This window comes from Podarcis erhardii, assembly GCF_964252035.2.
Source record: "Podarcis erhardii genome assembly, chromosome: 2".
In the NCBI taxonomy this organism is placed as follows: domain Eukaryota; kingdom Metazoa; phylum Chordata; class Lepidosauria; order Squamata; family Lacertidae; genus Podarcis; species Podarcis erhardii.
The window spans coordinates 36,199,544-36,225,660 of record NC_138498.1 but is presented as its reverse complement, the minus strand read 5'-3'; the positions used below and the strand labels follow the sequence as shown (position 1 = coordinate 36,225,660).

The 26,117-nt window shown below is 43.4% G+C and overlaps 2 protein-coding genes and 1 long non-coding RNA gene across 3 annotated transcripts; 2 read left to right on the top strand and 1 right to left on the bottom strand.

Annotated features, from left to right (window-relative positions):
- The first annotated feature begins 779 nt into the window (after window positions 1-779).
- MRPL38 (mitochondrial ribosomal protein L38) lies at window positions 780-10,085 on the top strand. Its single transcript, XM_081850872.1, has 9 exons — window positions 780-902; window positions 3,128-3,307; window positions 4,449-4,577; window positions 4,672-4,880; window positions 5,668-5,740; window positions 6,045-6,090; window positions 6,726-6,884; window positions 7,799-7,935; window positions 9,052-10,085. Exons 1-9 carry the CDS (start codon window positions 836-838, stop codon window positions 9,186-9,188), a joined length of 1,137 nt encoding a protein of 378 aa, XP_081706998.1. The 5' UTR covers window positions 780-835; the 3' UTR covers window positions 9,189-10,085.
- Window positions 9,651-12,505, bottom strand: LOC309335719. Its single transcript, XR_014153657.1, has 3 exons — window positions 12,092-12,505; window positions 11,878-12,055; window positions 9,651-11,793 (listed from the first exon to the last, which is right to left on the bottom strand). It is a non-coding gene; the product is annotated as an uncharacterized lncRNA (long non-coding RNA).
- A 378-nt stretch (window positions 12,506-12,883) lies between these two features.
- On the top strand, window positions 12,884-22,730 carry TRIM65 (tripartite motif containing 65; the record flags this gene model as incomplete). Its single annotated transcript, XM_081851915.1, has 6 exons — window positions 12,884-13,614; window positions 16,005-16,100; window positions 16,502-16,735; window positions 18,575-18,740; window positions 20,136-20,216; window positions 22,144-22,730. The coding sequence occupies exons 1-6, from the start codon at window positions 13,165-13,167 to the stop codon at window positions 22,728-22,730; spliced, it is 1,614 nt and encodes a 537-aa protein (XP_081708041.1). The 5' UTR covers window positions 12,884-13,164.
- Window positions 22,731-26,117: the final 3,387 nt, after the last annotated feature.

Here is a 26,117-nt window from a genome sequence, read left to right as displayed (position 1 = left end):
TAAACTCTGCAAAGTTGTGCAATTTTTTAAATTTTTTTTTTGAAAATGCGGGAAACTGCAGCCAGTTCTGTAGGATTGCTTCCTTTTGCAATGCTTTGCTATGCTGATTGGTGTAGTATAGTATCCAGCATGGAGCTCAACCGTCTGCCCAACTGCAACTGCAAAACAGTGCTCAAAATATTAATCATGGCAGGAGAACCCAGATCATACCTGCCTACAGTGTGGCCCAAGTATGGAATTCATAGGAAAAGGAAGGAAGCAGCTGGGTAGGAGCCAGGCTGAAATGGGGTGCCGAGAGCAGAAGCAATTTTAAAAATAAAAAACAAAAGAAGAAGAAGAAACCTGCAATGAAATCTGAGACAAAAACAGAAGAAGGTTACCTGAAAACAAAAGAGGAAAAAATAAAATAAAAGCCTACAGCACCCGGTATTCCCAGGCGGTCTCCCATCCAAGTACTAACCAGGCCTGACCCTGCTTAGCTTCCGAGATCAGACGAGATCGGGCGTGTTCAGGGTAGTATGGCCGTAGACGTTAAGTCTCTCTGCTGCCGCCCCTTTAAAGCAGGAACCGGGAGAAAGCGCGCCCTCTAAATGCACATGGCAAACCTTGAAACACCTCGCTTTCCACAAAATAATCATAAGCACAAGTGATGACAGCAAAGTAAATAAAATAATTAAAAAAACCCTGGACTGCGCCACAAGGAGCATGAATAAGGCTTTGTTTCTTTGAGAGCTAATAGGCAGGCATTCTCGTAGACAACCGCTCCTGCGTGACGTCATCCAGATTGCGCGTCGCCGCGAGGGCTTTCCAGTCGAGCGACGCCGTGGTCCGCAAAATGGCGGCGCCCATCCTGAGCGCTGCGCTGCATGGACTACGGAATGCTAGGCCTTTTAGTACTTCTGGTGAGTGACGGCTGTCTCCTTTCCACACTGGAGGAGAATGATGGAGGGAGGGGCGGAGGAGCGGGGGTAGGAAGCCGTTAGCATGCTCTTTTTTAGGGTAGGTTGTCCTCCACTACTGATGGACTCGAGACGCTTAAGTTCTCTCTAGCCCCGATAATTTAGGAATCCGAGGGCAAATGTTTTTGGACGTCTGAGTTTTGTATCTGATGCTTGTGTTGTGCCGTGAATGGCCAATATAATAGTCAACTCCCATGCAAACCTATATGAGCTCAGAGGATGGATAGCTGTGGAATATATTCATGTTATGAGGAAGCAGCACATTTTCTGACTTGGCAAGAAATCAGATTAGTCTTCTTTGCATCTTTGAAAATATATGAAGAAACACAAAAAGTGGTATGCCACTCTCAAAAGCCCAGAATTAAGTTTAAGATATTAACTGATGCGAAAGAAAGAGGGGGCTTTGCCCTGCCAGACCTAAAGCTGTACTATGAAGCCGCAGCTTTCTGCTGGCTAAAAGACTGGCTACTTCTGGAGGACACTGATGTACTGGACCTGGAAGGCTTTAACAATGCTTTTGGTTGGCATGCATACTTATGGTATGACAAGGTTAAGATCAATAAGGCCTTTAAGAACCATATTGTCAGGAAAGCAGTATTTAATGTCTGGACAAAATACAAAGACTTATTGGAAAACAAAACTCCAAGGTGGCTTTCACCTCTGGAAGCTAAGGCCCGAAAAAGACCCAATATGCAGGCCAAATGGCCAAAATATTGGGAAATATTAGAAAAAGATGGAGACAATTGGAAATTGCAGAGTCTGGAGAAAATGAAGGATAAAGTGCGAGACTGGTTACATTATGCTCAGATTAAAGAAGTCTTTAAAAACGACAAAAAGTTAGGGTTCCAGGTGGAGAAATCGAAGTTGGAAACAGAATTGTTAGAACCAAAGACTAAGGTACTATCAAGAATGTATAACTTGCTGTTAAAATGGAATACACAAGACGAAATGGTTAAATCGGCTATGATAAAGTGGGCACAGGACATTGGGCATAACATTATGTTTGAGGACTGGGAAAGGTTGTGGACCACAGGGCTGAACTTCACTGCATGTAATGCTCTGAAGGAAAATGTAATGAAAATGATATATAGATGGTACATGACCCCAGTTAAACTTGCCAAAATATACCATTTGTCTGAAAATAAATGTTGGAAATGTAAAGAAAGTGAAGGGACATTCTTTCACCTCTGGTGGACTTGCCCTAAAGTGAAGGCCTTCTGGGAAATGATATATAATGAGTTGAAAAAGGTATTTAAGTATACCTTCACTAAGAAACCAGAGGCCTTCCTTCTGGGTATTGTCGGTCAGAAGGTGTTAAAGAAGGACCGAACATTTTTTATGTATGCAACAACGGCAGCAAGGATACTCATCGCTAAGAACTGGAAAACGCAAGATCTACCCACACTGGAAGAATGGCAGATGCAGCTGATGGACTATATGCAACTGGCCGAGATGACTGGCAGAATCCGAGACCTGGGAGAAGAGAGGGTTGAAGAAGACTGGAAGAAATTTAAGATTTATTTACAAAAATATTGTAATTTGGTTGAATGTTAAGAAGGATGCTAGATCATAAATAATTGTCCACCACTAAATTAGATTTGAATTCGATGATAAGTGAGACTAAGGAAAATATAAACCTTTTGGAGAATTGCTAGATTATACTTAAATGAGCGATATAAGATTGTAAACAAGATGATAATTTGCTTGAAAAAACTTTTTAACGATGCAAGTGGGAGCGGGAGACGTGAGGGAGTCCAAAGAAGTGATGAAATTATGTTATGATATAAGTAATGTTGTTTATTATTTATGCATTTGTATTCAAAAATTTTAATAAATATTTATTTTTTTTAAAAAAGTGGTATGCCACTCTCATTTTGCACATTCAGTTAGTGAAGCTTCAAACATAGTTTACTGCCCCAAAGTCTGATTCATTTGTTTCCGCCCCATCTGCTGTTGGAACAGAAAGGTGGAAATGCAATTGGACACAAGTTTTTGTAAGTGTTTTAAGTATAAAACATGTCTGCGTATTGCCATCACTTTTGTGTCTGCCGTGTTTACTAGTGTTTCTTCTCTCCCCACACCCATTACTTCTGCTTTTGTTTGAATGGGACAGGTTCAAATAAAATGTAGACCAAACCTTCTATACTTTTTTTGCTAATTTATTTTAGCTGTTCTCTGGAAAGTGGGAGTACCTCTCGGGCCAATGCCTAATGAAGATATTGATGTTAGTAAATTGGAGGTGCTAGAAAAGTACCGTGTCTTCACTCGCTACTTCAAGGAAGCAGAGAAAGCACAAAAGAAACCTCAGTGGTGGAAAACCTACAGGCGATATGTCACTCCAAAGCAAGGTACAACATTAGGGAGGACAGAAAAGTTCAGTCCAGTTTCTTCTGCTCCTCTCCTTTTTGTATGAATAGTTTATCTTCATGTGGAAAGTTCAATCCTATGTGTGCTTTTGGGGGGCAAGTGCCTGAATGCCAAGTACAGGAAGAAAAGTAAAGCAGGGCTATCACATTGTCTCTGCTAATAGACTGTCACCTCGCAGCAGCCATTCCATTTGACTATCTGAACAGTTTCAGTCCCATGTGGTCACTGTAAGAATGGTGACTTTTAAAAACCAGTGCCTGACCCTGTTGTTTGCCTCCTTCCTCTCCCTCCTTTTAGATGAGTGTGAGAGCAGAGACTGTCTTACTACTGATCTTGTGAACTCCTTTAGGAGCTTTTTTGACTGAAGAGTGGGAGTGAAAATATTATGACCTCGTCCCTGAGTAAACAAGCATAGAATTGAGAGCAAATTACATGCCTATACATTGGTACCTCGGGTTAAGAACTTAACTCATTCTGGAAGTCCGTTCTTAACCTGAAACTGTTCTTAACCTGAACCACCACTTTAGCTAATGGGGCCTCCTGCTGCCGCCGTGCCACTGCTGCACGATTTCTGTTCTCATCCTGAAGCAACGTTCTTAACCCAAGGTACTATTTCTGGGTTAGCGGAGTCTGTAACCTGAAGCATCTGTAACCCTAGGTACCACTATATTCAATTGAGTGGGAGCACAGGAGAAAGGTAACAAAAGGCAATAAAAAGTGACTGTTCACCTTTTGTTGTTAAACTTCAAAGAGAAACAGAACTGCCCATACTGTTCACTAAGGAAAGCTACTGAACTGGAAACACACAGCCTTGTAGTGAGCCTGAGTAATGGTTTTTTTCATTCATTTTAAAGAGTTATACATGCACATATGTGGGTGTACTGGGGTCCTGCTGCAGATTGGAGGTGCTCAATAAGTGCCAAGTCTTAATGGGGACACTTTCTACTTACCTCGGGATAACAGGTAACTTTTAAGCTTTGCGAGTATTAAGCAACACCATAAGGCAAGGCATGAGCCACCCAATTTCCCAGTCATTTATAGTTTGTCCCTTAGCGAAACCAAAGGTAGAAAGTATGTCATGAGACTTACTTTATGTTTTCTCTGTTTTTCTAAAAACTATAGATGAAGAGGCAAAGATCGACATTGGGCTACCTTATTCTCCGCCACCATGGAAAAAAACACTTAAGGAGAGAAAAGCTATAATGAAACAGAATCAAGTGGAATTGGAAAGAGCATCCCGCCTCCGGAAATGTATGTTGGTCACAGCTCCCGCCTCATTTATTCCTTTTCTCTTCACTAAAGCTTTTCCACTCAGTATTTCACAGTGCTGTGTTTCTGTTTGCAGTGTTGATTCCCCTTGATGATGTAAGAGCTGAATGGGAGAGAACCTTTGGCCCATCCCACAGGCAGCGAGTGGCAGAACACTATGGACTGTACCGGGACTTGTTTGATGATGCCTTCTTTGTTCCCCAAGTTCCTTTAAGGGTGGAATACAATCAGGATGATGAATATGTTATGCCAGTTTATCATGGGAATATGGTGACACCCACAGAGGTATTGTACCAAATGTATAAGCTTTGAGGAGAAGAATATCCTGTTCTTTTTTTTTTTAACCACAACTCATCTAGTAAACATTTTGAGAAAACATTTTGAGTACTTTGCCAACTGCTTTGTTCTCCCCCACCTACTCAATGGCATATACCAACAGCTTCATTAGTCTAATTGTTGTGATGTTTATTTATAAGTACAGTGTTCATCAGACTTAATTTCCCGCTTAATGTAGGCAACTAATCTGGGAGTCTGTTTACACCAAGTCATTTTTTTAACTTCAGAATTTTCATGACTCATAGTGATAATTAGCATTCTTTGTGGTATTGGTCCTCTTCTGTCTGGCTCTATTGAATGTAATTTTACCTTATTCATTCTTGATTATTTAAAAAGCTATATATTATATGCCATTTCCCCCTCTTCCTTCTGGAAAAGAGGATGTTTTCCTATATCCATTTTTGGTGAGACCCCTGAAGTCACTTCAGTGTGTAGTATCTGTGTAGCAAATCCTGTATGCCAGTAGCAAATCCTGATCTTCAGGCTATTTTTAAATATTTTTTCAAAAGTCTCTTGTTCTCTGCTTTTGTCAGTTATTAGTTTGATATTAAAGCATGTCCGTTTTTATTATCTTTCTGCAAAGATAATAATTGTAACTAGTGTGAATTGTCTAGATCTGGCTGGACTGATAGAAGCTGGCAAACAAAAGATGGGGTGAAATTTAAACTAATCATATTTGGGAGCATAGGCAAAAGTCTTGGCTACTTTGTAATCATAGCTGTATTTTTCTGTTTAGGCTTTTAACCCTCCCAGAGTCTCATTTGAAGCAGATGAAGGATCCTTATGGACTCTGCTGCTCACCAACCTAGGTGAGTAAAGGTTTCCTCGCCCTAGGAATGGCCCAGATTTTATTTTTCTGAGAGGCTACTAGTTAATGTGCAGGTTCTGCAGTAACAGCAGAAATCCTGGTTGCAAAAGATTATGAAGGAGTTGCCAGTGGTATGGTAAAAAATTAAAGGTGCTGAGTGATCTGGAGCTTTTAAAGCTTGGCCAAGCTAGGACAAAGGAAAAGAATCATTTGTGCAGCCAGAAAGAGCACAACAAAGAAGCATTACATAACTGTACATGAATAATGATAATTTAATTGAGATTATGTTTATGTTATACACACAGATGGGCACCTGCGTGATGCCGATTCAGAGTATCTCCACTGGCTGGTGTGAGTATTGGCTACTAATCCATCTTTGCACTGGCATCAGTTACCAACGTTACATTTGGAGCTGAATCCCAATATTCCACTACTGCTTTCATGCAGACTTTCCTAGTCCATGCAGCAACTGACAGTTGCATGAATGCAGAGGTCCATAGCATACCAGATTCTCTACCTTCAAAGATCCTTCTTCTCACAATGACTTTTCTACTGTGAAGTTCCTGCACACCTACCATGAGTTGTGGAGGTTTCTGTGACATGTCCTAGGATGCAGAAACTCTTCTTGTAGAGCCCTAATGAGACTGTGCAGCCCTTCTGCAAAACGTTGAAATACTCTTCTGACTATGGCAGTACACTGTATGAGTAGGTTGATAGCAGGAGGCCAGCCAACATTCAACATTACTGTTTTTTCTCATCAAGATGCCCCAGGCTTCCATGGAGCATGGTTTGAGGACCACTGAGCTGGAGCCTTGCTTTTAGATATTGAGCCACTTTCCACCCCTTTTGCTTGTACTGTGGTAACCTTAGGGAATTCGATTTAGAACGAGGGCAAGTCTTTACCTCTTCAGATGTGTAATGGCCATTTGAACTCCATATACCATACAGACAAACTCACTCTTGACAATCGTATTTTAACTCAACAGGACAAACATTCCAGGAAACAAAATGGAGATGGGCAAGGAGATTTGCCATTACTTCCCTGCATTCCCCGCTAGAGGAACTGGATACCATCGCTTTGTCTTCCTTCTCTTCAAGCAGCTCCATCCCATTGATTTCACTGAAGATGAGCGGCCTGTGCCATGGTAACTCTTCCCATTTTGCACAACCATGGTGGAATCATTGGGTGCTTCCAAATTTCAGCTTCTTTTGCGAAAGAAGCCACAGGCTTATTTCTGAAGGTAGAATTGTGAACTAAGAATTGTGAAACTTAAAAATTAGGTCAAATAACAGTACAGCCAGAAAGTAAGGCACAGCTCAAGTTGAAAAGGGTGGGGATGGGGACACTTAAGTAAAAAAGATGTGTCCAGGAAAAGATTTTAAGAGTTGAAACCCACCTATTAAGTAGTACCCACTGAAACCTCACCAATTGGGCATGAAGTCAAGAGTAGCAATTGCTCTTGCATGAGTTTGTAACTTCTGTGTGATAGTCTGCCTTCCAAACCATTGCTTGCCATCCAAATAAACATCACACAAATAATTTTTCTTGCTTTTCTCCCAAGAAGCAGGCGTCTTTTAATTTTGTGACTGCAGCTAATTTTCCCTTATTTTTCTGGAAAGAAAAAGAGCATGGAAAACTAATTGCTAGAGATAATGGAAGGAACAAGAAACACAGCTAGCCTTCCCTCTAACAAGAAACGGTGTAGCCTTGGGTGAATTTGATGCAACTCCCTCCTTCCAGGGAATATCTCCTACATTTATATTAGAAGTTTAAACTAGTTCTGAACTGCTTTCTCACCCAAGGAATCTAAAAAAATAGGCCTTTTTCGAGGCTGGCGGTGTGGGGAATGAAAACTCCCCTAAGCCCTTCAGACTTACCATTTCAGTGGTTTCTTTGGTGGAGCAATTGCTACCTGATGGATAGAGAATATTATTTACCCTTCTATGTGTCCGTTTTACTCTACTGAAGGAAACTGGTGCGGCTTGAACAGGGTAGTGAAGGTAGCTAGAAATAACAGCAGAAGGGTTCCATTGCATCTCTGTCCTCTCATCTTTTCAGCCACAGTCTCCAGATGAGAACGTTCAAGACGTTCGACTTCTACAAGAAGCATCAGAGTGACATGACACCTGCAGGACTGGCATTTTTCCAATGCCAGTGGGATGATTCAGTTACACGGGTCTTTCACCACCTTCTCGGTAAGTAATGGACCGTACATATAATTTAGTACTGAAAAATAAAATTAGTAATCATACTTTTTTTAGTAATAAAAAAAATATGACTGGAGTACATGTCCAGTAATTATGCAAGACCAAAATATTTCTGAATGCGTGCTAAATTTAAAACTTGAAAAAATTGGGGAAGAATGCAATAGAACTTGATAAAAGTATACAGAATTGGGAACCTTTTTCTCCCACCCACTGTGTCCCAAGTTCCCAGCCAGAGAAGGGAGGGACTTGTTCTGAACTGCTTGGAGAGGTGATTATTTGGATAGGGACTTCAGGATCCTTGTGGAGCAATGAGGTTTTGGAAGCTGCTTACCACAAAGCCCAGTTCACACAGCAAGTATTGAAATAGCATGTTGGGAAGTACATAGAGTACTTCATTTAAAGCTGCCTGGGACAGGGGAGCTTGCAGACCCATAACAGTTTGAAGCCCACAAAGCATCAGTATTTGGACACCTGGATTGGAGCTATGTGGTGGGCTGGATTTCAATTTAGCAAGAAGGGCAACTGCATTCTTGTACAGGTTTCCGCAGCAGAAAAGCTAGAAATCATTAGGGCCAAAGCACGAGGAAATCATGTGCTGTTAGTGGGCCAAAAGTCACCATTTTCCATTGCAGATCATCGGTGTCTTTGAGCCGGAGGATAACAACAACAACAACAACAACAACAACAACAATAATAATAATAATTTATTCTTTATACCCCGCCCATCTGCCTGGGCCCCCCCAGCCACTCTGGGTGGCTTAAAAAAATATTTTAAAATACTGTAATACATCAAACATTAAAAGCTTCCCTAAACAGGGCTGCCTTCAGATGTCTTCTAAAAGTCTGGTAGTTGTTGTTCTCTTTGACATCTGGTGGGAGGGCATTCCACAGGGAGGGTGCCACTACCGAGAAGGCCCTCTGCCTGGTTCCCTGTAACTTAGCTTCTCGCAGTGAGGGAACCGCCAGAAGGCCCTCAGTGCTGGACCTCAGTGTCTGGGTAGAACGATGGGGGTGGAGATGCTCCTTCAGATAGGATGCTTCAGGTTGGTGCTTGTGGAATTTGTAGATGTTAGGATGTGCTAACTTCCAATCTGCCCCTTGCAGACATGAAGGAGCCTGTGTTTGACTTTGTGCGTCCCCCTAAATATCATCCACCGCAGAAGTTGTTTCCACACCTCCAGCCTCTGAGGTACCTGGACAGGTACAGGGACAGTGATGAGCCTACCTATGGCATTTATTGAAATGTCTTGATACTCCGCTTGCCAACGGGACCCTGGACTGAGTAGCCATGGTACAACAAAGAACCCTCCCAAGCAGTTCATGTCTCTGATTGGAAAATGGAAATATAAGAGGCAGCTGGATTTGATTTGAATCATCACTTTTATTCACTTGGAAGAGAGAGGTGCAGCTTGCATCTGTCTTCTCTATATCTCGGAGACTCTGTGATGAAGAAGCAGGCAAGCTGTGTCCAGGGCTATTCAGAAGCTGAGTTTCTGCCTCACTTTCTCAGGAGCCAGATGCCTTCCATCAGATGTTCCAAGCAAAACAGTTTTCTTTCTCTCTCATCAACTGCTGGGCCATTTCAGCAAAATAGCCTCACCTGAATGGGATCAGATAATGCCTGAAATATTGCAAAGCATTGAGTTGTTACTGAAACGCTGCACCTTGTTCTGTCTTTAAAGTATGAATAAACATTCTTTTAAATTCATGCTGAAAAATACTTGTATTTGGGGAGAAGCAGGTGGGAGCAGTCAGTCTCTTGGAACTATCTAATATATCAACCGCTTCAATAACTTCAAGCAGCCTTTCCCAACCTAGTGCCCTCTGTGATGTTTTGAATACAACTTCCATCCAGCACAGTCATGCTGGGGCTGGAGTTGCTGGAAGTTACAGTCCAAAACATCAGGAGGCCATCAGTTGGAGGAGGTTATTTCTAAGGTCAAGCAGGCATAATACCTTTTATGTTTCTGAAGGGCATCAGTGTTGTGACACCTTAAGGGATGAAACCTTTGGTTGGTGGCATGAACCTTTCATAAGCAATGCCTGCTTTGTGCAATGTATGAAACAGGCTGTGGAGCTAGTTGATATATGTTTATATGGTTTAAATGATTTGTCGGAATTAAACCAAATGAAATGAATACCAAGATGTGTGTGTTCCTTGCTTTGCCATTAAAATTATTTCTTTTTTTTTCTTCATTTGGATACCTTGAGACATACTGGTAAATCGGTTTGAAGAGCCTATTTTGCACAGGTGATTTCTTTACCTTCTGGGAAACACAGGATCATCTCATTTCCTCATTTTTCTTTCCATATACAACATGAACCCTTTTATTCCTGCATGGATGACTGCCTACCTTTGTGTATATTTGCAAGTCTGATAAGGTTTGGATTAACCAGTGTGTGCTTATGTTCCTTATTCCAAAATATTGTCCTGCAGAACAGTTCCATAGCATTTCGATAGCAAGCCCATAGTTAAAGAGTGCCCTATCTTTTAAAAAACATTTACTACACAAGTTACTCGTCTGCAGGTTATAAATAGCAACACTGAAGAAGAGAAATACGGGGCTGCATGCTTGTTTTTAAAGAAGAGAATTTGGAAATCTGGGAAAGCAGAGTTTAGAGAGATCGTAAACAGTTGAGTCCCCTATTTTATTTAGTGATATTTAATGCTCATAAACGTATATTGAGATGGGGTGGACAGGTCTATAGGCAAAATAAAATTATTTAGGGTGGGAAAAATCCCTAAGTGTCTTGTGAAGAATGGGAAATAAATTACTCTCTTCTTATGGCTTTTGGCAACAGAAAAGAAATTCAGTGTAAGTATGTGTGGAAAAAAGCAAGCTTTGGATCATAATGGAAAACTTACTGAGGGTGTCAGCTCTCAAGAGCCAGGAAATTCAGTTGCAGGAATCAGGGTGGGGTTGGGATAAAACAAGTACTGTATCAAATATACAGTCCTTCGTTTTGGCATAAAGTCTGGTTGTTTTCCTTCTACCTAAAAAGTGATATCAAGAATATAAGAGCATAGCCATTGAGGCTAGTAGCCACTGATAGCCTTATCCTCCTGGGCAACCTGTAGAGCAGGGATGCAGAACTACCACTGTATCACATTCATTCTTGCTGGAACTGATGGAGTCCCAACACCCAGAGAGCCAAAGGTTCGCCATCCCTACTACAGAGCTGGGCATCCTGTAGAAAAGGGCAACTAAAACTAACTGCAGAGGGAAATTCACAGGTGGAAGATTTAAGACTGTGCTTTTGTAATTTAGAAAATCACTATGGGGGGAACTTGCTAGAGGTTTCTAAAATCATGACCACTGTTGAGAAAGTAAAAATAAAGCTCATTACTAGAATACAAGAGGATCATCCAAGAGAATGTATTGGCAGTAGCGTGTTTATGCAGTGTATTCTTGTAGAACTCATTGCTCCAAGGTTTTGTGATGGATACTGGTCTATATAGCTTTTATAAGTCTTCATGGACTTGTTCATGGAGGATAGATCTACCAGTAGTGCTACAACTAAAAATCAAATGTCCATATATATCAGAGGATAACTGTTGCCATCATACCCTGTGAGCTTTTCAGCAGCATCTATCTGTCTGGCCACTCTTGAATAGTTCTTGTCTTTCAAGACAACTATTCTGTGTTTGGAAGAGTGTATGCTGGAGTATTTCATAGCAATTTTTATTAAAAAGAAATATTGTCAGTTTGTTATGAGAGGAGAAGCACAAGTTTCATAGAGACTTCAAAATAAAGAAGGACAACAATAAAACATAATAAATCAGGAAAGGGGGAAACCAGGACATAACAACAACAACAACAACAAAAATCATAACAAATGTGAAACCTACAACAACAACAACAATCATAACAAATGTGAAACCAACAACAACAACAACAACAACAACAACAATCATAACAAATGTGAAACCTAACAGCCATTCTGGTTTCCTGGAGTGCACCACCTAATAGAGGCTAATCAATTTCTTTGCTAAGATAACATGGAATAACCGTGCAAAAAAGTTTTTAAAACCCATCACGAAAAGCACATCAATTAAAAACATGTATCTAGAGCTTTTCCTAAAAAAATGCCTACAAGGGGAAAAAAACTTCAGAAGCAGGCAAGGATCAGTCTGGACAAAAACCTCTCTGTTGGCAGAGGGGTGAAGCTGTGGGATGCGGGGCTCAGAAATAATAATTTAATAATAATAATAATAATAATAATAATAATAATAATAATAATTTATTTATACCCTGCTGTGGCATTTGCCCATTCTTTGGGGTTACGTTTATATTGGGGGGGAGAAAGAGTTAATAGGTTGACCAATAAGAAAGCCTGGAGGCAGAGCCTACCTGATTTTAAGGCTCAGCCCAGAGGTTTTGAGAGTTAGTTGGGTTGGTTCTTTTGGGAGGGGAGATAGAGGAGTCAGAGTGAGTTAGAGGCAGGGACAAGACAGAGAGAGAATAGAGCGACAGCGTTTCGAATATATTTTAAAACTTGTTTGTGTTTGAAATAAACTTTAATCTTCATTGTTAACTCTACCTGACTAAGTACTTCACTGGGGCAGCAGAAGAATAAAGTAGTGGTACATAGTTTATATGTATATCCAGCATATACATATGGGACAGCATATACATATGGGACAGCATATACATATGGGACGCGGGTGGGTTAAACCACAGAGCCTAGGGCTTGCCGATCCTATGGTCGGCAGTTCGAATCCCCGTGATGGGGTGAGCTCCCGTTGCTTGGTCCCTGCTGCTGCCAACCTAGCAGTTTGAAAGCACATCAAAGTGCAAGTAGATAAATAGGTACCACTCAGGTGGCAAGGTAAACGGCAGCTGTATGCCGGCTCCCTCGGCCAGTAAAGCGAGATGAGTGCCGCAACCCCAGAGTCGGTCACGGCTGGACCTAATGGTCAGGGGTCCCTTTACCTTTTTATCCAGCACTGTCCTGTCAGAGGAGCAGGTGGTATTTGAAAAGGTTGCCTTTCACACGGGGACAAGGGAGCCAGAAACTCAAAACTCTTTTCTTGCATGGAAAGGAGATGCCAATCATCTTTGCTCTCCCTGCCTCTTTAAGAGCCTGGGGGCTGATGATTTGGCCCAGCCCTTCCTTCTCCTGAGCCATCTCCAGCAGCCTCAGCCTTTTTTGGGCGGCCCTGAGTTTCACTTTCTTTTCCTCTGGGCTTTGTAAGGGGCGCTTCTGCCGCGCGCCATGGCTTCCCCAGACCCGCAGAGGCTGGAGGAGAAGCTGACGTGCTGCATTTGCCTGGATACGTTTAGCACCCCGGTGACGGTGCCCTGCGGGCACAGCTTCTGCGAGAAGTGCATCTGCGACCACTGGGACGGAGAGGAGGGCAAAGGGCCCGCCGCCGCGGGCTACACTTGCCCCTCGTGCCGCAAGAGCTTCCCGGAGAGGCCGGAGCTCAGCAAGACCGTCCTGCTCGACAGTCTGGTGGAACTGCTCCACAAGCAGGAAGATGGCGGGCCGGCTTCCCGGACGGAGCAGGCGGCCGCTGCTCGGGAAAGGAAGTGCCCCAGGCACGGCCGGCCCTTGGAGCTGTACTGCCAGACGGAGAAGCGGGGCATCTGCTGCGTGTGCACGCTCAAGGAGTGCCAGCAGCACGGCAGGACCCTCGTCGAGGACGAGCGGAAAGCCAAAGAAGTAAGCAGGGAGCGGGGCAGAAGCATTTCCGGAGCCGGCCACTTGGGGCCATGGCAACATAACATATACAGTGGTACCTCGGGTTAAGTACTTACCGGTAATTCGTTCCAGAGGTCCGTTCTTAACCTGAAACTGTTCTTAACCTGAAGCACCACTTTAGCTAATGGGGCCTCCTGCTGCTGCTGCGCCGCCGGAGCACAATTTCTGTGCTCATCCTGAAGCAAAGCTCTTAACCCAAGGTACTATTTCTGGGTTAGCGGAGTCTGTAACCTGAAGCGTATGTAACCTGAGGTACCACTGTATGTACACAGTACAAACTCCTGTGATCTTGGGCATCTCTCTTTTTTTATATGCAGTGGTACCTCGGGTTACATACGCTTCAGGTTACAGACTCCACTAACCCAGAAATAGTGCTTCAGGTTAAGACCTCCAGAACGAATTAAGTACTTAACCCGAGGTACCACTATACTATATATATACATTTTATTAGTTTTTTTAACATATCATTTTCAACAGTAATTAAACATACTTTTACATCTTATTCAAATTTTTGACTTTCGTCAAACCCGACTGAAAATTTTCCAATCTAATCTCTCAGTATGCATTTCTTATCTTCCCTATTACATTTCAAACTCATAACCAATATCTCTATCTTTTCCTACTTTGTAACACTTTGTATATTTCTCCTTACAAAACTTCTTGTAGTCCTACTAGCGTAATTTGTTGATTACAGTTGCTCTTCAAATGATTCATATACTTCTTCCAATCTTCTGTAAATCTCTGGTCCCACAGGTTTCGAATCCTTCCTGTCATTTTGTCCAATTCTGCATAGTCCATTAATTTCGTCTGCCGATCTTGGGCATCTCTCACTCTGCACGGGACCAGGCTGTTGACGGACGGGTGTCATGCTGGCCAAAGGAGCCTTCGGGCATCCCATTTTAAAATTAAGCATTCCCTCTGGTGCATTAATTACTTGGGATTGTGGGACATGTCCCTGCACATTGTGGTTGTCGTGGTGCGCACCTTACTCTTAAAGGATTTATGTTGTTGGGGGCAGAACACTCACCTGTCATCATCCTCTGTCTCAGATTTGGAATGAAATGTCTCAACAACAGTTGTTTTTAAATAATGATGATGATGATGATGATGAATTAATAATAATTTATTATTTATACCCCGCCCATATGTCCGAGTCTACGCAGCCACTCTGGGCGGCTCCCAACAGAATATTAAAAACATGATAAAGCATCAAACATTAAAAACTTCCCTAAACAGGGCTGCCTTCAGAAATTACTTTCTTTTGAAAAACCAGTCAAAATCCTTCCACAATTTCTACTTTTAGTTAAGTATTTTTATTTATTTACTTGATTTAACTGCCTCCCACCCCCGGCTATGCCCACTGGTGACGCAGAGACAGCCTAGGTTGTGTATATTGCTCTAATCTCAGCTTTGCTGCAGTGGATAAATTTTCACTTGCTGAATGTCTGCCTGATTGACTCACGACTCTTCTCAGATACCAAATGCTTTATAATAATGGGTTTGATGCAGTAAGGCCTTTATCTCCACTGTAGCCTAAGATTTAATTCATTCCATATGAAGGATGGCCGGACATTAACTCTTGGTGCTGCCACCAAGCTACATTTCCTCAACTTCTGTAGGAGAAGCCATGAAAGTTATAAAGCAGGCATCACTTGCCGTACAGTGGTACCTCGTGTTAAGAACTTAATTCGTTCTGGAGGTCTGTTCTTAACCTGAAACTGTTCTTAACCTGAGACATCACTTTAGCTAATGGGGCCTCCTGCTGCCGCCGCGCCACTGCCACACGATTTCTGTTCTCATCCTGAAGCAAAGTTCTTAACCCAAGGTACTATTTCTGGGTTAGCGGAGTCTGTAACCTGAAGTGTCTGTAACCTAAAGTGTCTATAACCCAAGGTACCACTGTATAGATATGAAACATTTTAAGGCTAGCTAGGGCATAACGACTTTGCTGTAACAATACCAAGCAAGAATCCTTTGCTTGAATATACACTGGAAGACATTGCTAGACCCAAATCATAGCCTATGGGCTTTCGTGTGGTGAGGCAGTTCAGCACTGCTCAATACAAATGTAATGGTTTGGATTAGTCTGGACATCATGGCCCTTTCTTACATCCTCAGTGAGTTACCACTTCCTATAACTTGGCTACCTTGATGCCTACACTGATTACCTTCAATCTAATAGGGTGTTATATTAACAGAACTCTGGAGTCTTTCCAAAGGGATGAATGAATCTTGGAAGATTCATCTGGGGAAATCTGCCGCCCCTCTTGGGAAGGTGAGATGCAGGGGCCGGGTGTGGCTAGGTGAGATTGAAGTGCTTGCCTGTTAAATTATTTTGAACTCTTTGGCAGGAGTCCGTAAGAGCAACCCTGGAGAAAACTCGAAAGGAGGCAGAGCCTATCAGAGAAGCAATTCAGAAACTGGAGCAGCGGATAGACAACATCAAGGTAAGGAATCCACAGAGAGCATCATAATGACAAAAGTGCCTCCCATGGGAAGTGCTTGCTCTCCATTGACCCCATTTGGTACCCATCATGGCTAAAACTCCAGTTACTGAATGAACAAGTGGGCCTTCTGCATTTGTGTCCCTTTCCTAACAGCTCAGACCTGTAGTGAATTCTTTGCCAACCTGGTGCCCTCCAGATGTTCTGGATTACAACTCCCATCAGCCCCTGCTAGCCAGTCAAGGATCACAGTCTCTCTTTTCACCTCCCTCCCAACATTTTATTTTCTTATTTCCATTAAGAGGGGCACCTAGTACCCAACAGAATGCAGAGCAGCAAGGGAAATGGGAGAGGCAGCTACAGTGGAAACAACTGTATTTTGTTGCCCTTCCTTTTTCATCCAGGGTTCCTCAGAGAAGTTAAAATCTGGAGTTGTGCAGAAGTTCGCTTCTCTTGTAGAAGCCTTGAAGGAATGCCAGAGGAAGACAGTGGAGAAGATTGAAAGAGAGCAAGATGCTGCGCTTGGCAAAATGCAAGAGAACTTGGACCAGCTGAAGCGCCAACTGGATGGGCTTACCCAGCGCAACGAGAAGGCAGAAGAGCTGCTCGCTTGTACTGATGATATGACGTTTCTGGAGGTATGTAATGTGTATACTGATGGCATTTGGGCCAGAACTTTATATCCCTACTCCCAGGGGACAGCTTTAATAGGTGGGTGGTCCTGTCAACTTGTTAAAGTTGGTTCATGGATGAGAGATAGTGACCATGAAGGACTGAACTCCAAGTAGTTCAATCCTGCTTTCTGAAGGGATCGGCTGTGCCAGTGAGTTCTTACATAGCCAAACCAAGCAGGATTGAACTCCCTGCCCTTCAGTCTCTACGTGCCCCACACCTATGGTTCGGGAAAATGTCGTGGAAGGCAAAATAGGGAGAACCAGTGGGCCAAATTTGGCCAGCAAGCCAGAGGCTCCCCACCTTTAAAATAAACCATAGCTTAGTATTACAGAGTGGGAGTTGCTGCCTGTTCTGCTCCCTATTCCTGGCAGCTGACAAGCTCTTAACTGGGAGGTATCTTGAATATCATAACTAAGCCTCTGAACCTTGGCAACCATAGGCATGCAGGAGTTCTGTGTTTATTTAATTCTTAACAGTGATACGCTTTGAATGCTGTGCAAAGATAGTCCCAGACCCTCAGAAGTTCTTGAAGTGTGGAAGTCCTGTCATACAACAGTGTGGCTACAAATGCTTATCCTTAAAAGTTTTCTGTGAAGTGGGGTTTTTTTCCCCCAGCATTGCACTGCATCGTAAGCTAAGAGAGCAGTGGTATGTTTCACGCCATGTGTACAGCATGCAACTGAGAAAAGAGTGTAGGCTCTTTGACCTTTCTGTGGGACTCTTCATAATTATAAGCGCTTCTCTAGCCTTCTCAGCTAGGAGACAGAGAGAGGAGAAAAAGGATTAGCTAGGCCTAATGGTCAGCAAGTTGAGACACTTGAAAAACAATTTGGCTGCCAACTCCAGAGCAGAGTTTTGAATGTGAATCATCCACCATGCCAGAGGGGGGACGTCTGAAGTTGAACTGTCTGGGCGGGTGGGAATTCCATTGATGGGGCCCTTGGCCTACAGAGAGACAGGCAAGTCATGCAGTGAGAGGGGGTTATTGTAGCAAAATGGCTTTGCCCAAATGGTTACTCACAGCAACATTTTGTAGCCGATAAACACTCGCGCATGCAGCAGCAGCAGCAACAGCAGAGAATTGTGTGGTTTTCTCATCAGATAGCTGCTGTGCCATTGTCCTCCTTTCTGTTTTGAATTTTTTTTACGAACTGAACAGTCTCAGATTGGCAAGAATGCCCTGGCACACCACTGCCTTCCAATATATAATGAACACACTTGCTTTTATTCGCTTTTATTTTAAACTCTTTTTTCAACATAGTGCTCAAGGTGGCTTCACAAAAGGGACCCAGCAATGTGTTCTTTGTGCATTTGGATTTCTGAGCAAGTGCTATGGGGACCACTAAGGCAGGCAGAGGAGGAGGAGAAGAAGTGGGGAGGGGAGCATGTGTCCTGCTTTATAGCTACCTCTGCTTGAAGGGCTGGCTGGTCCAAGTCCAGTTAAGAGATAATGAACCACAATGAAGGGAGAGGCAGGGGCTTGGAAGTTGCATCTGGACAGCAAACTGAGCAGGGACACAGGTCACACTATTAAGGTCTTCCCAATTTATTTTTATTTCAATGAATTGCAATTTTGTCCAAATGTGCATATATTAACATATTTTATGCAAATTTGTGTTCGTTTGTTCCCTTCTTTGGCGATGCATTTCCTCCTGCTTGGCAATATGTAAGTGGCCATTGTAGAATACCAAACTAAAGAATTCCAGGATCGATCCAGTTCACTTAAATAAGCTGAAGTTAAGCTCCATTCATGTACGTCAACAGTTAAACTTTGTGATTCCTACATTTCCTGTTCCTTGTAGGAACTTCATCATCTTCCTCCTCTTGGCAACTTAGAAGTTATTCCACCTGTTGAGTTTGATTTGGCCAGCAATGTGGATGCTGTCACTGAACTCTTCAATGAGGTTTCCAGGCTTTTGCAAGAGGCTCAGTCAAATTCCTTGAGTCCACCAATGACTGAAACAAAAGGTAACCGTTCAGCTGTTTTATGGAGTGGTGAAAAATTCAAGATCACCTGTGGAAAGTCAGTTGGTCAGTTTTCTTTCTAATAAAGGCAGCTGGAGGTTTAAGTGCTACAGTAAAGTGGGGGAAAGTATTTATTTTGATAGATTTCCATATTGAAGAGGAATAGTAGGGCAATGACAGTGCTTAGTTTTCTGAAAGAAAGATTAGATTTGTACTGCGAGAATTACCCCAATTTTCTCTGTAGTGGTCCACAAAACTTTGACCTCCTCAGAGAGACTTTTAAATCTTATAAAGTCCTTTGTTCCCAAATGTTTTCCTAGGAAAGTAGGATCCAGTTCAGATGTAATCATGACAAACCACAGTTTGTCATTACAAGGACAAGCTACAGCAAGCCTGAGGCTCATTTCGCTTCCTCCTCCACTTCCCAGCCTTCTCTGACCATAAGAGGAGGAGATTAGAAGTTTCTGCTTCTAGTTGTAAAAAGTGCAGGAAATTGTGGTTTTATTCTCAAATCAGGATTCAAAGCCTTTCTTTGATTCTGTCTTCAGATCCTGGTTTGAGAACAAGTGCAGTTGCACAAACCACAGTTTCCCACATTTGGATGAAAAGGCAAACTGAAGCTTGTTGCAAACTGAAATTCTGAACTGGGCCAGAACATGTGGCCTTTATCTGGATTTCACCTACTCATTTCAGCTCCTGACTTTGAGGCAACCCTTTATTTTGGGCCTGGGCAAGGTGAGCAGCACAGTACCAAGGAGGGTGGGGAGCGGAAGAGGGTGGCAATGAGAGCACCCCATTCATCATTGGTTTGGGCTCACCATTGGCTCCAGCCCTGCCCACCAGTGGCATGCAGCCCCTCAACAGATTGCCCCCAAAGGAATCTTGCCCTCAAAGGAGAAAACCCTTCCTTTTGCACCTACATGACACCAAACAACTCATACACAACAGTCCACAAGTGTGGTCTTTTGTGATGCATTAGGATGAGAATTGTAAAGCTTGCTGCACACAGAAAAGTGATTTTAGAAACTTTAATAATTTGATCATACATCAGAGAGTATTTGTGCTTTGTCTTCTTTCAGACCATGAGAGATTATTCCTTGGGAGCACCTAAGTGTCTGGTTATTATGAAGAAAAATATAACACTGTGGGATGCCTTTAAGTACACTGCTGCTGCTGCTTCTTTTTAAAGAGAGATATTTTAAAATATATCCAAAGGCCAGCTTTGAACCTTGCTGCCTGTGTATCTTGTCCTCACCCCTCCCGAAAAGGCTCCCCCAACCCACTGCCGAGTCTTGACTTGTCTCGGCAGAAATCGTTTTCCTTTGAAATCGTTGTTTTTAAGGCAAATGAGTTTCCTTCCTGCTTTAAAGTTTTCCTTGCTTATCTCTCACTCTGCAGTCTCACCAGAGCCAAAGGTAATTGTGAGAAGGGCCGGACCGTGCCTTCCAGACAATGAGTTAAGAATATCTTTTTTAAAAGGTAAGCGACTTTCTGGGCTGCACGCAGTTACTTAAAAAAAGGAAGTAGGGTCACAAGTGCATAAATATATTCAGAGCTGCTTCCTTTGGGTCCTCTGTCAGGATCATAAATTTATTTCTTTGTGTGTGCGTGTTCTGTTGGTTATAATAATATTCCTGGTGGTGCTTGACCTGAGGCGCGTGGGGAATTTTCGCATAAACAAGTCTATGCATATGAACAGCATAGCATGGAAGTTGCAAAGTCACACAAGAATGTAGCTCCTCTTCCCTTCCACTTATGGGGTGGAATTCAAACTAGCGCTGAGGAGATCACTTGTCAGTGCAAGCATTTTTGCTTGCCTGTTGGAATGATCTCTCCTCTCCTGTGCACTGTTGTGGGGGTTCTCCCACCCTTACCCCGAGCTGATTGAGGAAGGCAGACTGCGCTAGTGGGGCTCTTTGTGCTGGCTCCCATTACAGCACCTATACTGTTTAAGGCAGTCCATGATTTTTGTTTTTCATGCAAAGGAGTCAACATTGCAAAAGTTTGCTACTCCCATATTACACTGCTCATGCAAGTAAGCAACTGCCCACATCAGTAGTCCTTTAAAAAAAGAAGCATAAGTTGGCCCCGGTGTGCCTCCAGATTCAGGAGTTCAAAAAGCTTTGCAAAACTGTGGAGCCATATTGGAGGCAGCCAATGGAGACCTATAAGTTCTGCATTTTATTCTCACTGTCTCCCACATACCTGTGGAGGAGGCGGTGACCAAGTTTCCCAACTCTGCTTTTGGGGGCAGCTGGGTGAGTTCCCTGTTAAGATCTCTAGGATCCTCCTTGTTCAAGAGAAGCTTCTTGCGCTTAGATTAGCAGGAAACCAGAAAGCTATGGAGCAGATGTTCACTTAAATCACAAAGAACACAATTTATCTGTTAAACTAATACAGTGGTACCTAAGGATGCGAATGGGATCCGTTCCGGAGCCCCATTCGCATCCTGAAGCGAACGCAACCCGCGACTACGCATCTGTGTGTGCACGGGTCGCGATTCGCCGCTTCCGCGCATGCTCGTGACATCATTTTGAGCGTCTGCACATGCGCGAGCGGCGAAACCTGGAAGTAACACGCTCTGTTACTTCTGGGTTGCCGCGGAGCGCAACCCAAAAAGGCTTAACCTGAAGCGACTTTAACCCGAGGTATGACTGTAAATGGAACAGCTCCTGTTTTCTGACATGGGTGGAACATGGATGAAAGAGAAAGCACTTAGGACTAGTAACTACCGCAAACAGTTAGTAACTCCTTACAGAAATCCGTGGACCAGAGCCAATGGACAAGGTACAATCTTTTGTATATACTTGCACATAATGCCTGTGTACTTTGCTTGCCCAGGCTTCTGGTTTGCATCCCTGAGGGAAATAAATATTCCATTAACCTTATTTAGGCAAAAGGCTGATCAAAGGGAATGTTGCATTGCTGACAACAACTGACACCCCTCATAGGCACCCTGGCAATGAGCAGGGATTTCTCATAGGCCATTGTGAGCAAAAAGTGATGTTTAAATAAAGCAGAGCCTGCCGATCCCAGAGATCTTGCTCCAAAGGAAATGGAAGGCACCCACTTCGCTTGGCTTTTATTTGACGCCTCTAAAGCCAACTTTCACTCTCCCTCAATGCACACTGATACTTTCTCCTTGCTGCTTTGGTTAAATGCCCTGCAATACTAAAAAGTTCGTATTTTGTTCTTAGAACAGAGTTGACAATAGGTTAGCTCTGTTAGGAGAGAACAGCAGAAGAAATTGCCAAAATGCCACTTCAGCAAAGCCGTGGCATGTCTGATATTAGGGATTGGGGACCTTTTTCTCTAACTGAAGAGGAATTAGCCAGTTAAAAATGAGTTAAAGACACTTGGGTGTTTTTTCTCCCACCTGACTTTGATACCTTTGTCTCTCCCGCAGATCAGCAGAATTTGACCTTTGATCCAACCACAGCTAACCAATACATGCAGTTGTCGGATGAGAACCGGAAGTGCCATCACTCTCAACGTATTCCAGGGTCGAGGCCAAAAGACCCGCAGAGGTTTGAGCCATGGCAAGTCATGTGTGCCCAGAACTTCAGCCAGGGCAGCTGCTACTGGGAAGTCAAGTTATCTGGCCACTCTGTCATCATTGGTGTGGCTTATGGAAGGTTCCCAAGGAAGAAGCGGGCTGGCCGCACATTCACCATTGGGCTGGATAAACTCTCCTGGGGCCTGCACGTCCAGGAAGACTGCTATATGGCTTGGCACAACGCCGAGTGCATTAAGATAAAAAAGCACGTGTGCAAGTTCATTGGGGTGTGGTTAGATTGCAACCAAGGAGTGCTATCCTTTTATGGCGTGGATGACAACATGACACTCCTCCACACTTTCAACACGATCTTCACAGAGCCCCTTTTCCCAATCTTCTGGCTTTGCGAAGGCATAGCTGTGACCCTCTGCCAAAAGCCACAGGGCAAAGTTCAAACTGATGGCGTGCCTCCTGTCTTGCAAGCAGCAGCGGATTAGCGCTATTAGCGGATTAGCGCTATTAGCGGTTTAGCGGCTTTTAGCGGATCAGCTGATAAGCGGCTTAGCGGCTTAGGAAAAGAAGGGGGAAACCCGCAGGAACTCGCAAGACATTTCGTCTTGCGAAGCAAGCCCATAGGGAAATTCGTTTTGCGAGGCGTTCGTCTTGCGGGGCACCACTGTACTCATCTTCCCCAGAGAGATGCAAGTCCCCATTTCTCATCTCAAGGTGGGACAAGTGTGCAAGAGGGATTAAAATTTGGGGAAGATTATTAGGGCACTGAACTCCGGCTGTCCTAGCCACTCAATGCTTAGTGTGCTGTGCATCCTGGTGAAGAACACGGCTTTCTGACAATCTCATCTCATTAAAAGCTAAGCAGGAAATGAAGAGGAGCAGGAAAACAGAGTAAACAAAGTTTGTAATATTTCAGCCTACTTACGCAATTATTAGGGGGCGGGGGGATGACTGGAAGTGGACAGAACTAAATTGTGTTTTTTTAAAAAAAAATAATTTTTAAAATTTAAATGGCACAGTAGGGACTGATAACTTCTCCTTGGGACATATTAATTTTCAGAGTTGGCTTGCCTTGAAACATTACATTCTCCACTATGTATTGTACTGCATATGTATAGCTTTCCATACAAGGAAACTGAACTCTTTGGTTCAGAGACGTTGCACTATTTTATGGTGTGAGTTTAAATTATGATGGAAGGAGTTCTATTTTACTTCTCTGTGCAGGCTCAACATGTCGTAACTGCTCACGTGTTTGTTGCCACTTTCTCATCAGCAGATTATGGTGGGAATGAAAACTTGCCAAGTTGGTTCCTGTTTTATTGTTCACCTTCTAAAAAAAGTTTTATTGAGAAATAAAGCTTTCTAAGCAAAAAAGAAAAATAAGCTTACTAAATAAATTTCTTCTTTTATTAGAATTCCCTGTTCTAGCTGTGAGCTAGAAAATTGTCATAACCCCAGGGAAGAGTATCCAAGAAACAAAACTGATCTGGTTCTTAGTAGAGTGACCTTAAGCTCACAATTGCCAGGGACTGGGTATCCTACACTACTGAACCTCTTGGTCTTGCTGATCAAAAGGTTGGTGGTTTGAATCCCTGTGATGGGGTGAGCTCCCATTCCTCTGTCCCAGCTCCTGCCAACATAGCAGTTCAAAAGCATGCCAGTGCAAGTAGATAAATAGGTACCACTGCAGCGGGAAGGTAAACGGCGTTTCTGTGCGCTCTGGTTCCGTCATGGTATCCCATTGCACCAGAAGCGGTTTAGTCATGCTGGCCACAGGACCCGGAAAACTGTCTGTGAACAAACGCCGGCTCCCTTGCCCTGAATCGAGATGAGTGCTGCAACGCCATAATCGCCTTTGACTGGACTTAACCGTCCAGGGATCCTTTACCTTACACTTTCAGTGACCCCTATTTTTTATTTTGTTTTGTGTACCGATTAATTCCCTCAAGTCCAAGAGCTTTTCTCATCGTTCCACAGCTTGGAAAAAAGTACCAACTTACTCGCTGAGTTGAAGGTTGGTTAAACAAAATCTCTTCGGATTTCCTGTGCATCTGATAAAATCTGATTTGGTGGATAAAATCAGAGGCGTATGACTACTGGGCTTCAAAGTTCCAGTGACCGATAGCCATTGATAGACCTATCATCTCTGAATTTGTGTTTTCCAAACTGTTACTGGCCATCACCGTCCGTTCTCTGAAATAAGGAGGGAAGAACAGCCTGCTGGGTCAGGCTAATGGCTCATCTTGTCCAACAACCTGTTCTCACAGTGGCCAATCAGAAGCCTGAGGTAAGAATCCAAGCAGGACTTGAGTGCAACACTGCCCACCTGTGATTCCCAGAAACTGGTATTTGGAAGTATGCTGCCTGTGACAGCAGACGGGAAACACTTCCCTTCATGAAAGTACTTCCCTTTCATTAAAGGGAAAGGGACCCCTGACCATTAGGTCCAGTCGTGAACGACTCTGGGGTTGCAGCGCTCATCTTGCTTTACTGGCCGAGGGAGCCGGTGTACAGCTTCCGGGTCATGTGGCCAGCATGATTAAGCCACTTCTGGTGAACCAGAGCAGTGCACGGAAATGCCGTTTACCTTCCCACCGGAGCGGTACCTATTTACCGGTATCTACTTGCACTTTAACATGCTTAGTTGCCCTCAATTTCTAATATGGGGGGAGGGGAGGGTTATCTCTCCACCCACCTCTATCTCGCTCATCCTATTAATATATTTATAAGCCACTATCATGCCCCTTCTTTGTTGCCTTTTGTCCAGATTAGGGAAGGTGCACTAATAGCTTTATCTCCCCCCTTTTTTCATGCCAATGAATTTCTGCAGAAGGGTGGGCAGAACCGTGCACTGTATCCCAAAAGCAGCTATGCTATTGATTTAAATAAGAGAATGTTGATACTGGCTATTTTACTTCCAGTTCCATTCCAAACAATCTGAACACTGAATTTGCTAGGTGCGCTCTCTCTAATCTATGTGTGTTTCTGTCCCTTTCCCTGACCCTATCCTAGGCAAACAAAATTGTATCTGTCTAGGTCACAACACCTAGTTATCGTTGAAAATCTGCTCAGTCTCCAAGTTAGCAAACATATGAAAGCAAGCACATATGAAAGGATGATATCCCCTATGATAGCTGCAGTGCTTACTTCTAAGTAAACATGTTTAGGGTCGCTCACCTTGTATGGGAGATTCATAATTCCGAGCGCCTCCCCCCCCCCCCGCCCGAAATTCATTCCTGATTACCAGGGGAAATTAAAACGAACTAAAAAAATTGCAGGGCAATAATCATCCAAACCCCCCCCCCCCCCGCTGTATTTGTGAATATGATCTTTAGAGCGTGCCGGATAGGAGAGATTTCCGAGATCTAGTGATTCTGTCACAACTTATATAAGGCTGCCTGCAAGCCTAAGTATGCTATAAAGTTTAGAGCGTAAGCCTCGTTCATTAAACTCGTTGGGTTTTACTTCAGAGAAAGCACGCTTAGTATCGTGCATCACTTCTAGGACACCATAAATCCGGCAGCGGGAACTTGTGGCTTTCCAGGCTTGTTGAACTACAACTCTCACCATTGACCATGCTGCCTGGAGTTTGGAAGTCCAACAACACCTGGCAGACCATAACCCCCCCCCCCGCCATAAACAATGTAGCGACAGTGTCTTAAAAGGGCCACAGCATCCCACCACAATTAGCTACATGCCCCCTTTATGTTCCGGGGTCCGGGTCAGAGTTCCACCGACAGGGATTCAATGAAAGACTTGTCTTACCCAACTTCGTTCCTCGCTCTTCCCCAAACACGCAACAAGGAGCATTCACACGATCGTCTGCTCCTGACATTCACACCAGGACAAAAAGGAAAAGGAAAAAGAAAAGC

Excerpts from the sequence above, each read along its gene's own strand:
- MRPL38 (XM_081850872.1), top strand. The coding sequence starts at position 836 with ATGGCGGCGCCCATCCTGAGCGCTGCGCTGCATGGACTACGGAATGCT. Across the intron at positions 4,881-5,667 it reads ATATGGTGACACCCACAGAG|GCTTTTAACCCTCCCAGAGT; the intron begins GTATTGTACCAA and ends TTTTCTGTTTAG. Across the intron at positions 6,091-6,725 it reads GAGTATCTCCACTGGCTGGT|GACAAACATTCCAGGAAACA; the intron begins GTGAGTATTGGC and ends TTAACTCAACAG.